General features: G+C 44.9%; 1 protein-coding gene across 1 annotated transcript; it reads right to left on the reverse strand.

The window, feature by feature from the left end:
* Nucleotides 1-1,180: 1,180 nt before the first annotated feature.
* Nucleotides 1,181-6,435, reverse strand: LOC104550123 (cystatin-A). The gene is made up of 3 exons (XM_010196010.2): nucleotides 6,295-6,435; nucleotides 1,962-2,063; nucleotides 1,181-1,404 (listed from the first exon to the last, which is right to left on the reverse strand). Exons 1-3 carry the CDS (start codon nucleotides 6,361-6,363, stop codon nucleotides 1,276-1,278), a joined length of 300 nt encoding a protein of 99 aa, XP_010194312.2. The 5' UTR covers nucleotides 6,364-6,435; the 3' UTR covers nucleotides 1,181-1,275.
* Between the last annotated feature and the right edge of the window lie 7,668 nt (nucleotides 6,436-14,103).

Consider the following 14,103-nt stretch of genomic DNA (forward strand, 5'->3'; position numbering starts at 1 on the left):
AAATAACGTGGAAGCCGTTTCCAACCACATTAAGGACAATAAGGTCATTGGGAGTGGTCAGCATTGCTTTACAAAGGGGAATTCATGCTTAATCAACCTAATAGCCTGCTATGGTGAGATACATGTCTTGGCAGAGGAGATAAGATGGCTGTTATTTGAGTTTTAGTAAGCCCTTTGGTACTGTCTTCTATAATGTCCTCATAGACAAGCTGATTAAGCACGTGCTGGGTAAGGGGACTGCAAAGGAGCTGAACTGCTGTGCTGAAAGAGTTCAGCAGCAGAGTCCAGCCCGTGGTATACCCTTGAGGGCAATGGTGGGACCAGTGCTATGTAACAGGAGGACCTGGGAGCTGTCCCATTGGATGCCCTGCAGCAAAGGTGGCTGTGGGCTGCACTGGGAGGAGCATTGCCAGCAGGTGGAAAGGCTAATCCTCCCAGCCACCCAGCATTGGTGAAACCACAGCTGGAGAGCTATTCCCTGGCTTGGGCTCCCCAGCTCAAGGCAGACACGGATCTATGAGAGCAAATCCAAAGGGCCACCAAGACTTTGTCAGATTGGGGCATCTGACAAAGCAGACCCTGAGAAAGCTGGGCTTCTTCAGCCTTGGGAGACAAGGTGAAGGGGGAGGCAGTAAAGAGCCGAGCTCATTTCAGTAGCCCTCAGTGCAGTGAAAGCACAAGAGCAACAGCCACAAACTGAACTACATAATTTCCATGTAAATATAGAGGAATCTCCCACCTTTTTTTTTTTGTTTGTCCTTTTAACTGCAAGAGGAGCAAGTTGCCCAGAGAGGCTGAGAAGGCTCCACTGATGGAGAGCACCAAAATTCTGACTGTGACCTTACATGCACGTTACTGGGCTTTTTGGTGCAGGTATGCTCTGAGAGTGTGTCAACAGCCTTTCTTAGAAGCAGCATATTCTGTCTCCTGATTACTAGTGGGGTTTTACATGCTTTTGCTCCTATCAGCCCAACACACTCCCTTCCAATAGGAAATAAAGTGAGGGAGGAAGTCTGGCAGCTTATTATGGTAGTTCTGCTGCTAAAATAAAGTGGCTTTGGAGACACACTGCACCCTGCTCCCATATGGTGATGCTGCACCTAGAGCCTAAAGGCTTCTCAGTTCCCCAGTAGATGAACAATAATTGTGATTAACAATAATAGTCATTGTAGATTAACAATAGCTTTCAGAAGTTATTTTATTTCCTTGCATTTACTGGCAGAGACAGCAATGACATGCAACTTGCAGAAGCGAGGCACCATTCCTCGTTTTCCCTCAGAAGTACGTCAGAGGATCGTCCCTGGTTTTGCCAGTCTGAAAACCGTCAAGGGTGGGACCCTGGTTCTCATAAGGAAGTCTCTGAAACACCCTCAGGTGGATATAGCTGTTATCGGAAACTTGCATCTAGAAACCAAATAAAGAAACAAGTAGCAGGCAGGCTGCACCTCTGCAACACATGACACAGAACCAAAACATGACATGCATGCTTGCATGCAAAACTTAGTCAGCAAAGTAGGAGATGCTTGCATTACATGTTTTTTTCAGAATGAAAACAGATTCACTCTGTGTCTCTGTCAGATCCTCAGGCTGACTTCACATTCATCACAACAAATACAGCTGGAGGACACAGAGGCAAGAGGAATGCTGCTTTGCTTTGAAAGGAAACAGGAGAGCAGAGTTAGGACTAGTTTAAATAATGCGAGTTGATAAGGCAGTCTCTGAGGGAGATGATCCTAAGAAAGTGATCACTTGCACCTGAAGCAGCACGGGAGTTTATATTCCTGTTCCAACAGTAATGCCAAGCAGAGGAATTTTATAAGCATCTGGAGATAATCCCTAGCTCTGGGAGTCACATCAGATGGTTTTCTACTACATTTGCTTCTCTTTCTTGCTATAAGCCACTATGCCAGCCACCTCTAGTGTTTAACTACAAAGCACTCCTTCCTATAACAGATACAAACCTTGATAAAGTAGTTTGTCCCAGCAACCACCTGAGACCTATATAGTATGGCTTTAAACATGCTGTATTTTGTGTTTTCCTTGCTTTCAAGTTGCTGCTTCACCTATAAAAAGAAAAGGAAAAATGGTTGGCAGGTTCATATTTCAGCTTTTCTTTTACATCTACTGCTCCAGCTTTCATCCTTTCAAACACAGTCCCTTAAAGAAATAAACCCAGAACCCCCAAAATAATTCCACTTACACCAAGACCTCCAGCCCTCCTTCCTAACACTGCCTCCAGCATTCTTTAAAATCCTGTTAGATTTCAGGATGTTACACTTGCTAGTTGATAACTAGCTGTCCAGATAAACTGTCCTACTCAGTGCAAGGAAACTGCTACCTGCTGCCCTTTTAATTCAGTGCCACAGGAGCTGAGCCATGCTCCCTGGCAAGGGTGCACCCTCAGTGTCACCCAAGACAGCCCCCTCCCTGGAACACTGGTGCCTGTGCTAGTCAGCCTGGGAGGCTGCAAACTCGCATTGTGTTTCACAGCCTTGGGGCTGTACTCAAGCTGTTGACAGATTTTTTTCAAGGACCTGCAATAAACAGGGTTATTTGAGAGAATTAAGACAACCACTTGATCAGACAGCTCCGAAGCCCTGCAGCTAAAGCTGTAATTTAAACTAAATACATCCTTAACCATCAAAAACCTTGTAAAATACAAACATCTGTAATAGTTACAATGGCCAAGGGCTAAACTATGTACTTCCATCTCTCAAACCAGAACTAGGACCCTTAGGCTGGGAGCCAGAATTCAATCCCAGACCTGCATAAATGTCATGAGTCCTTTACTGTGTAGCAGCTGCAGATATATTGTATTTCCAGAAGAAATGGTTTATCCTCACAGCCCAGTACTCACTTAAAGCCCCCACACCGTTCAGTTGTCTACAGCCATGACACATGTATATTTAAAGAAAAAAAGCAGGTGTAAGTTTTTCCTGAAACACACAAAGTGTAGGGCAAGTTTTAAGTTCACCAGCAACCACAGTGACACATTCCTCTCAGAGATGAAGTATTTGTGTAATTACTCTGCTGGGAGGGGAGGGGAGGGGGGCAGCAGGGAAGACAGCTGTGAGCAGTGGTGCAAGCCTGGCCAGCTGCCCCAGGCATCAGCATTTACGTACCAGTGATTGTTTGACTGCAGTTGTTTGTGTCTGATGACACAAATTCCCTGCAGAAAGGCAACTGCACTGAACAACCCAAAAACTCTATAGTCAAAGTATAAAAGGTCTTTTGCAGGCTGGGTAACAGCCTCTCCTCTGCACAGTGCCACCCATGCAGATGGCCTGATGTGCCCCAGGAGTCGGGTTGAGGAGCACAGCCTCACTGAGCAGCCAGGGCTCGTAGCTCCTCAGTGCTTCTCCCTGTCCACCTGTTTCACAGACAGGCACAGAATTAACTAGTTTTCTCAGCACAGCCACCTCCAGCTGACTGCAGCTCCCACAGCATTCCTGCCTAGGTGGCAGGTCCAGAAAGCATGCTAAGAAACATCCTGTCAGCTGCTTCCAGACAGTCAGAAATTATCTGTTGTATCAGGCTCCTCATGATCTCTTACTCTGCTCTTCTTCCAAGCAGCTTCCATTGGGTTTCAGCTGTACTAGGTCAGCAGCTGCTAACTCTAGCAGACCAGGGAAACTTCAATTTCCAACTCTCTTCCAGCTGTCTGAGCCTGGGAGCTCCTAAGATGCTCTTAAGTGGCAATTTCTGGTACATGTTATTCCTCTCGGAACAAAAAAAAGCAAAGCCATTTCTCTCCAGTTTTATTATTTGAGGCCACACTTGGAATACTGTGTTCAGGTTTAGGCCTCTCATTACAAGAAAGACACTGAAGTTCTGGAGCATGTCCAGAGATGGGCAACAAAGCTGAAATGATATTAATTGCTTCTCTGCTTTGCAGACCACAGAATCCTTCTGAATTCTATCATTAAAGAGTGACACCATTACCCATCTGGAAGCAGAGCAGGACTGCCTCAATGTAAGGTTTGTCTCCACAGAATATTTTCCTTAAAGAACCATACCAGAGGCTTTTCAAGGGAAAGGGACCAGGGAGATTCTCTCTCCCATGCTCAGCACAAGGCAAAAATTTCACCTTGCAGAAAAATAAAGAGCAAAGAATAATTTGTTGTCATTTTCCTGAAGTTCCTGAGAACAGAAGAACACCAAACTTAAGATCAGTCCTCTTCTGGGGTCAAATGGAAAATATCTGTGTCTCTGCATTTCAGATTCTTCATGCCCTTCATGCCCTGTGCTTTATGAGCATTTGCACAGCCTGAAATGAGTGTTCATGTTTTGAAGCGTGTGGTTTCCTCTCTGACACTCATGGCAATAGGGTAGGATCTTTTGATCACCCAAGACACAGCTAAGCATTAAATATTTAGCTCAGTGTGTGGCGTGCTACACTGTCCTACCAGGGCTCAAAAGAGGCCCTTCAGGTATTTCACAGACTCAGTCAAATTTCAGAGCCTCCAGCTAGCAGGAGATATTCCCTTCCCCATCTTACATGGGAAGAAAGAATTGTAAATACACAAAGATGCCCTGAGTCGTTGCCCAGGGTCTCCCCTCCATAGGTAAAAGGGAATTTGTGATCTCTGCAGGTGCTGCTCCTTCAACCCCTTGTGCCAGCACAGGCGGAACAGTGATACTGCTCCTGAGTAATTCACTCAGCATCCTCCAAACAATTTTAGATAATCCTCTTCTTCTGTTCTGCAGCAAGTCATCACCCCTCTCACTAACTTGTTACCACATACTCGAGCCCAACTTTGCCCAACTTTGGCAACCCCAGCTGTGCCTGACTAATAAAGCCCTACAAGTAAGAAGGCTCAGAGGGTAAGGGTGGTATGTCTACAAAACAGAAAACAATGCGGGGTGGGACTGACCACATCTTTTCCAAAGAAGATGACTTCATCTCAACACAAAGGGGACCAGAGGCCATTAGTTTTAGACAGATACCTATGGCAGGTGAGGGGATCAACTTGGGCTGTAAACTCCCAGAGCTCATTAAAAGCACACGAACCCCTCCCTGAGTCAGCGTTGGGGAAGTGAATAGGTGGCTCTGCACAACATACGGTACAAAAACTAAACAATGAACAAAATAGTTCCACAGAGAAGAGCAGACTCCAACTGCCTTTAGTCCACATACTCCTTCCTGGTAACTGAGGGTGCATTGTGACAGCAGATTACAGAGACCAGTAGTGGAGGTCACACTGGTGGTATCACTGAACCTGTAATGGACTGCAATTGCTCTGTTTTGCTAAGAGCAACCTACATCTGTGCTGTGTTACCAGTATGTTTCTATCACTCTGCTAAATCATAAGCCTCATGTAACATCAAATATCTTCAAATAAGGATATTAAACATTATACCCACCACGTGCAGAGTATCAAAGAAAAGTGGTGGCTCTGCCCCTCTGCATGCACAGCCCAGCTCATCTTAGTCTGATTTCATCACCGCTTGGTCTTAGGCTGCAAATTCTGTCCTCCAGGGCACAGCAAAGGAGGGAGCTGGGAGCCCTGCACACACAGGAATGCGCAGCGGGATCTGCCAGCATGTCCAACCCTGCTCTACTTCCTCCTTTTGCTTCCTCAAGGTGGAAGTGAGTCAGTTAAGACTCGTTCGGTAGCCAGAGGGAAGAGCTCATCCTTCAGAGCTGGGAGGGTGAAGGGGATTGGTGGGGTGGGTGGGAACATGAGATGAGAGACACAAAAGTAGCTTTCCCATTCCATGTTGTCCCCCTCCTGCTTCTCAGGATGCACTTCAAACTCTTTTAAAAGTTGCCACACTGCAGGGTGTTAGAAGATCTGCAGAGGTTGTGTTCATACAGCTGCTTCTAAGACAGGACTGCTGCCCGTAACCAATGACCATGGCAAGTGAACTCACCTTGGCTGCCTTGTGCCAAGCTCCCCTTATCCCTCTGGCTCACTAGCAGCCCTGCATCACAGCTGTGACTCCAGAAAATTCTAGATGCCAACAAAGAACATGCCTTGCCCTGTATATATTTTTTGTAGTGCACACTACCACATGGTTGCTCCTATCCATGTCCTCAGCGCAGAATTAATTCTACCAGGTACAATCTTCTCCCTTCAAATCCATCACCTTTCATTTCAGACAAGCAGCCTCAGTGCTGGCACAGTAGAGCTGGTCTTTTACCTACCAACATTAACTGAAGGCAGACGCCACTTTGCCCAGCTACGGACAAGGACGAGACAGAGAAGTGGTTTGTTTCAGCCTTACCAGTACACTGCCTGTGCAGAGTGCTGAGAAAATACTTCCTGACAACCAAGGTAGGCTGCAACTCACCTGGTCAGCAATATGCTGGATTTCTGGAGTGGCAGGCTCAGGCTCAGATAAGCCTCCAGTGATAGGCATCGTCTCTGAAACGATGGGTGGTTCTGAAGAGGAAGCTCAGAGAGAGGGAAGTTCAGTGTAGTCTGAGCAGAGACACCAGGCATCTTGTATATATACACATGTATGTGTCATGGAACCATGTGACCTGTAACATACGGAGCCTACCATTACTAAACAGGAGCAAGGAAACAGGGAAAACAGGGCTGGGCATTAGGGGGAAGCAATGTAATATAGCACTGGTAATATGAATACTACATGAAAAAGATACATTGAAGATCTGAAGTGCATATGGTCTCCATATCAATAAGAAAAGCAAACAACAGCCTCCAGCCACCCACATCTTAAGACAGATGGTTTAGGCTGAAACTAGAACCTCTTGCCTCTCCACCCATGTGCAGTGACTAGTATGGGCTGTTAGGAAATGCATCAAAGTCACACCCAGTATTTCCCAACAGTGCTTACAATCAGAAGGTGGCATGTAGTAACTTCCCTGGTGCACATCTCATTTATCCTGAAATTTTACCATCTCAGCACCCTTTTAAGCGTGAAACAGAAGCAGACTGCCATTCACTTTGAGTGACTTCTACTTCCCTGTTCCTGAGCAGAAAGGTGCCAAGGTAAACACCAGAACCAGCAGGGGAAAAGATTAAATCCTAGGTTCAGGTTAAATACTGCCATTAAGTTTCTTCTGCTTCTTTCCCAGCAAACCCACAGTTATTCAGGCAATCATAACAACAACTGAATATGCAGTACATCGTTTACCTTTCTATTGAAACCCTAGTGCCAATTTCTTGGAAGACCAAGTACAATCCCTCACACTACAGTAGCTACTTGTGCACAATCGCTGTTGTAATTTCAAGGTACTGCTCTTTCACACCCTGCTGCAATATGCAGTAACATGCCGAATATCTAGTCAGAAGTGTTCATTCTGCAGTTGCAGTCAAAAACACATGACACAGTCATACTCATGTATGAATGTACAAAGCTCAAACACATGCAACGTCCTTAGGAAAGGCCAGCAACTGTTAGGATCAGTACCTGCTAAAAAAGGAGAGACAACACTTCAAGACCACAGAAAAACTACTCCCCTTGAGTATTTCTGCCACCCCCCTCTCCAGAAAATAGGAGGCATCTTGTTCCAGACAAGCTGCAACAGAACAGACAGTTTTTAGTCTCTAGGGCTGGGTAATCTGGGAGGGAGTGAAGCAAGAATGCAGTACTTTTCTACTGGAATCAGCATTTAGGGAGCATTAGTGATTAATGCCATCTCAAAACACATGAAAAAACAGAAGGTTATCAGGGAGGAGTCAACACATTCACCAAGGGGAGATCCGGCTTGACCAACATACTGTGAGTGCATAACTGGCTAGCTAGACGGGGAGAAAAGCGGATATTATCTGCCTTGACTTCAGCAAGGCTTTGACATTGTCTCCTATAACATCCTCATAGGAAAGTTCACACAGTGTGGCCTGAATGAGTGGACAGTGAGGTGGATCGAGAGCTGGCTGAACAACAGAACCCAGAGGGTGGCGATCAACAGAGACAAGTTAAGTTGGAGGCCTGTGGCCAGTGGAGTTCCACAGGGATCAGTTCTGGGGCCAGTCTTGTTCAACATCTTCATCAATGACCTGGATGAGGGGACAGAGTGTGCTCTCAGCAAGTTTGCTGATGACACCAAACTGGGAGGACTGGCTGATTCCCCAGAAGGCTGTGCTGCCATTCAGCGGGATCTCAACCAGCTTGAGAGTTGGGCAGAGAGGAACCTCATGAGGTTCAACAAGGACAAGTGCAGAGTCCTGCACCTTGGGAGGTACAACCCCATGCACCAGTACAGGCTGGGGATTGACCTGCTGGAGGGCAGCTGTGCAGAGAGAGACCTGGGAGTCCTGGTTGATAATAAACTAACCCTGAGCCAGCAATGTGCCCTCGTGGCCAAGAAGGCCAATGGCATCCTGGGATGCATCAAGAAGAGTGTGGCCAGCAGGTTGAGGGAGGTTCTGTTCCCTGTCTATTCTGCCCTGGTGAGGCCTCATCTGGAGTCCTGTGTCCAGTTCTGGGCTCCCCAGCTCAAGACAGACAGGAAATTTCTGGAGAGAGTCCACTGCAGGGCCACCAAGATGATCAAGGGACTGGAGCATCTTCCTTATGAGGAAAGGCTGTGGGAACTGGGGTTGTTTAGTCTGGATAAGACTGAGGGGAGACCTCATTAACATTTACAAGTACTTGAAAGGAGCAGTCAAGGGACAACACCTTTTTCAGTAGTGTCCAGTGACAGGACTAGGGATAATGGACATAAGTTGGAACACAAAATGTTCCACTTAAGGAAAAATTTCTTGACTATGAGGGTGAGGGAGCCCTGGCACAGGCTGCCCAGAGAGTGTGTGGAGTTTACTTCTCTGAAAGTTTTCAAAACCCACCTGGATGCATTCCTATCCGACCTGATCTAGGTGGACCCCCTTTAGCAAGTGGGTTGGACTAGATGTTGTCTAGAGGTCTCTTCTAACCCCTACCATTTTGTGATTCTATGTGAGCATGCTGAAAACAAGTCTACTGACCCCCCTGATGGATGAAAAGTGGTGCAACAGACTGTTTGTACTTCCTATCTAACCTTAAAAGGTTGTTCTTGGTACAAAAGATCTGAAATTGAGAAACCAAGGCCCTAAACAGAAGAGTATATAGACCAAGATAAGGTCATGTTACTGATAAGGATGTTGCATAACTTCCCAAACTTGAGCAGTTCTGAGAACAGACAAAAGGCATTTGTGAAAAAATGTTGTCCCAAGATGGCATCCCTCTGAACAACAAGGAAATGTTCAGAGTTCTTGGACTAAACGGAATGGGTGGTGTTAAACTGGAAGTCTGCCACTTCTTACAAATTCTCCACTCCGCATGAGGAGCTCCTCACAGAGCAATTTGTGCCGATGAGCACACTCCACCTTTTGCACTAGACTCTGTGGATGCACTCAAATGCTGATCATCTTCTGCCACGTTCCTGAGGTGTGTCTTAATTCACATAGCAGGACAGCCAACATTAGCTGGAAAAGCCAGTTCACCTTGCTGAGGCCAGATACCACAGGGTGCGTTCAACAACCAGGATGATGTTATAAACTTCTTCACGTACCAGAATGTACCAGCTCCCCTGGGAAGGCATATTGGTACGATCCCCAAGGCTGCACTACCCTTCTGGAGTACTCTTGATGCTGATTAGAAGAAATACTAGATGATCTCTGAAGGTTCCCTCCAACCTCTACCGTTCTGTGATTCTGTGAAATACGTGGAGTGTAAAGACCAGGAGAGTTAATTTACAGTCTTGGGAAAAACTCTAGGTGTGAAACTAAAGACAACATTGCATGGAAGTCATTCATTGGATTTCATATTCCTGGGCTTTCTGGGTTTTCTACTTCAAAGCATAAAAACCTTTTTCTTTTTTTCACTCCCAGAATGCAGAGTTGTGCACAAGGGAAAGGAAATTGCCATCAGTTGTCAGCAAGTTCTCACTAAACAGGCCAATCATACTGTTTTCTTTCTGTGGGAGTGCTAATGGCTGTCCCCAAATCCAGTGATATTCCTAAGACTGGGATGCAGTACTCAGCCTGCACACATGCTTCGTAAAGTCGCTTTGAAATGCCAACAGTTCACAGACCTGCTGTCAAAGATGATCAGTGGCAACGGACTGTCTCGGGCAACCCTCATCTAACTCCTCTCCATTAAGGTTTGGAAGGAATGAAACAGCATATGAGACACTGCCTTGAACAGACAGCTGTCCCCATTCCACCTCTTCCACAACATCAACGAGCGAGTCAGTGTGTCCACTTCAGCATCTGAGATGTGTTTGACACACTGCTACACACTGCTCCAACCTACACTAATCATTTGAACAGGTGGGAACTTCTCTTTACCTAGCAGTCCTGCTGTTACCCTGGAGAATCTGTGCTGGGGCAACACCACTGGTATATTTGATAGTTTTAAAGTTGAGTAATATCTTGCACTGTGTACTATTCCAACAAGAAGAAACAAACCTTTACAGCTTGCAGACCACTACCCTCTGGTGCTGAATAAGTCATTTTAAGAAGCAGAAGCCAATGAAAACACTAATACAGTACCAAAGCAAACAGAGAAAACCCACCCCGAAAACCTAAACTACTGCAAACTTCAGGATTAAGTATGAGCTGTTTTCAATGACGAAATAAAGCCACTTCTGTAGAAGTGATTGTGAAAGCCAAGTCAACAGTCAGTCTTCCAGTTTTGACATGACAAGACACATAATCGTGACTGGATGAAATGACACCATGGTCTGCACCATTTCAAGAGTTGCTAAGGGAAAGCAGCCCCCCATCTACCAATTGAAGATCTCTTTGTCATCATCATAGTAACAACAGCCTTGACTTTCAACGTGCTGGTCTGTGAAAAAGGTTTCTCCTCCTGCTGCCTAGCCTGATTTAAAAAGATTTCTGACATTGTACATCAACTAGGATTAATAGAGAACTGAACATTTACAAATATCTCAAGGGTGGGTATCAGGAGGTTGGGACATCCCTTTTTTCTATAGTAGCTAGCAAAAGGACAAGGGGTAATGGGATGAAGCTGGAACACAAAAAGTTCCACTTAAGAAAAAACTTTTTCCCTGTTCAGGTGAGGGAGCCCTGGCACAGGCTGCCCAGAGGGGTTGTGGAGTCTCCTTCCTTGGAGGTCTTCAAGACCCGCCTGGACACGTTCCTATGCAACCTGATCTAGGTGAACCTGCTTCTGCAGGGGGTTGGACTGGATGATCTCTAAAGGTCCCTTCCAACCCCTACCATTCTATGATTCTGTGACTCTATGATTCTATGAGCACAACACTACCATCCTCTCACCTATGCTGAGCTTATGGTACTGGTGAAGAGCCTCTTCCCCTTTAGGCTGCTTCAAGACAAATTCTAGCCTTAAAAAAACTCTGTAAGGAAATGGTTAAAAGTTCTGTAAGGAGGTGATTATCTATTTCATCAGTCTTCAGCATTAAGCTGCAGAAGACAATAGCACCAAGTGTCAGGAGAAAACACACCTTTTTCTGCATCACAGAAGGAAGTAACAAGCACACACTTGACTTTCTAAGCAAGCAGGATCTGCCCACCTATAGTGACCATTTCCAAGCAATAGGAAAGCCTTAGTAGAAAGGTAAGCTACCTGCAGGAGAGCTAAACTCTGAGCAGGAACATCAGTCATGCTTTTTGTTCAAATGCCTTTACTTGTGGAAATAAAAGTTAGAAGCAGGAAAAGGATGAAATTGTGGTATTCGTGGGGTCCATTATTTGATTCACATATGACCTCAGGCAGCCCAGTAATTTCATGACTCCCTTGATGGTGTAGTCGAAGCAGGATGCAATCGCAGACTAAGCACAATCCTAGAAGGGACAAGAGTCACTGGACACTGAGATTTTACCTGCCTTTGCTTAGCATGGCCCAGAGCTCACAAAATCACAGAATCTTAAGGGTTAGAAGGCACCTTGAAAGAGCACTTAGTCGAAACCCCCTGCCAGAGCAGGACCACCTAGTGTAGATCACATAGGAACTCATCCAGGTGGGTTTTGAATGCCTCCAGAGAAGCAGATGCAACACCCCATCTGGGCAGCCTGTGCCAGTGCTCTGTCAGCCTCACAGTGAAGAAGTTTTTCCTGATGTTTCTTTGGAACCTCTTATGTTCACATCAATGCCTTTTACACAGCATCACAAAACATGCCACTTCACAGATGGATCTTAAGTATTCAAAAAAAAGCAAAGCCATCTTCTCCTTCCCCGTGCCCCAAAGCATGGCATGCAACTCCAGTTACTCACCTCCATGCTCCACTAAGTTCAACTGCAAGATTAAAACAGCCTCTGATCCACATGATTTGCCATGTACTGTAAAAGATATCCCTCTGTGCTCAGAGGAAACTAGAATAATTTAACCTCTTAGTGCAACCCTCTGTATACAAGCCACAAATACCTGAAGAAGGGATGTTTGGGACTTACAAGTCTTCTTATGGTGTCAGAAGTTTTTCATATATAGGTTTGTATACATCTACTTGTTTGAGCTTAGGCTCAAATGAAAAACAGTGTTATGTTGGGATTAGAGTTGTTTTATATAGTTTTTCTTACAGCAAATGCTAAGCTTGAATACTGAAAAAAAAAGCTATACATGTATCATCTCCATTTCACAGGTCACTTTTCACAGCATCTGATAAAGTGAAGAAGTTTTCCCACAACAGCTGAGCAAACTCTGGGTGGATTGAGGACAGTGATTAATTCTCATTAAAATCTCTACAGAAATACAAGCTTCAATTTCAAGAGTATCGACACCAACTATATACATGCTGGGAGAAGTATCTGTCATACAACTGGCTTAAAAGGAGAATTTGTCCCCACAGTGGCAGATCCAAGCCCTGGAAAGAACAAATATTGCAGACACCTACACTAGAGGACTTTGAATTTGAATCTAACTCCTCCCAATATGTCATTAGTGGCCCATCTCTTACAGAAATTAGGTTACTGGAAATTCATCCCATAGTTCTGAGCAGCATTTGGTTTCCACCTTGAGAATAAAAGATCATAAAAATTTAACAGCTGAAGAACAAACATGTTTTCTGCTTTTAGAATTGCAGAAAAACAATGAGAACACTTCAAGAGTGAGATGAGTGCTCCAACTGGAGTAACACTTTGCTTAGATCAGTTGCAGTACCTTGGGGAAAAAAGGGGGAGAAAAATGAAGCTTGAACATTAAGGATTTACATCCTCAAAGACTTAAAATGTCTTTCGGCCTCCTTCTCAAAGACTAAATGACTCTGTTGCCTAAAAGGAAAGGCAACAAGTAAAGTCTCTACTGGACAAACAGCTATAAAACAGATGATGCTGCACATATTTTTGACAGCTTTCAGTAACAGATACGTTCCTCCATTTACTTCCCATCCTCCACACATGCACTGCTTTTAAGGATTTATGAGTACATCATCATTTCAGTGCTGTTACTGAATTCCAAAGTGTTTGCAAGATGGGGTGTGGATTTTTAAGGCTCTGTTCAAGTTCAGTGATTCTTATCACTGAGTAACAGAAACCTTGTCATTCAACTGTCAACTAAGTATAGAAGAAAACAAAGGTGTAATTACAGTAATTCTGCTTTCCTCATACTTATATGCTGCGTTACTGTAGAGATGTGCCATTAAAGCTTTCCAGAGAATAGAGAGGATCAGGTATACACAACTGTTTTCTCAGTTCAAACACAATCCACCTATAGGATTATTTTTAAAGGTTCAAAAGGAGGGACAAGATAAAGTCACTGAATAGTTCAACATCTCATTCCCAAATGAGAAGTATCTTCATCTCCAACCTAAAGTGGTTTTAATTGACACCACGCTCCCTATTTAAAGAAAAAATGCAGACCTTGGTAGCAGAGATCAAAGGACAGCCTGCACCACATGCTGCCTGTTGGCACTGTGGGAAGAATGGCAAATCTGTGTCCATGTGCAACTCTGAACCAATGCTGGTTGAGTTGCAATTAGGAAAATGCTGATAGCTTCTTACTTTCAGGGATGCTGAACCTGCACTTGCTTATCTTTCTGCACTTTTTGTTTCCTTTCCAATTTTAGCAGGTTATTTGCACAAACACACAGTGTTTACTGATAGCTTATCAAGCACCAGCTCAGGGAGAGACCTGTCCTCCCCCCTCAGAGCTGGTTTTCACTCTTGCTTCCCCTCTAGGATGGCTGAAGCTGTAGAAGTTCAAGAAAGATGCCAGTTTCTGTTCCATTT

Source organism: Colius striatus, chromosome 1, assembly GCF_028858725.1.
Source record: "Colius striatus isolate bColStr4 chromosome 1, bColStr4.1.hap1, whole genome shotgun sequence".
Classification (NCBI taxonomy): Eukaryota; Metazoa; Chordata; class Aves; order Coliiformes; family Coliidae; genus Colius; species Colius striatus.

Bases quoted from the DNA above. Each gene is read 5' to 3' on its own strand.
- LOC104550123 (XM_010196010.2), bottom strand. From the start codon at position 6,363: ATGCCTATCACTGGAGGCTTATCTGAGCCTGAGCCTGCCACTCCAGAA. The intron at 2,064-6,294 runs GTGAGTTGCAGC...TTCTTTTTATAG, and splicing joins TCCAGCATATTGCTGACCAG to GTGAAGCAGCAACTTGAAAG. The intron at 1,405-1,961 runs GTTTGTATCTGT...TTTGGTTTCTAG, and splicing joins GGACAAACTACTTTATCAAG to ATGCAAGTTTCCGATAACAG.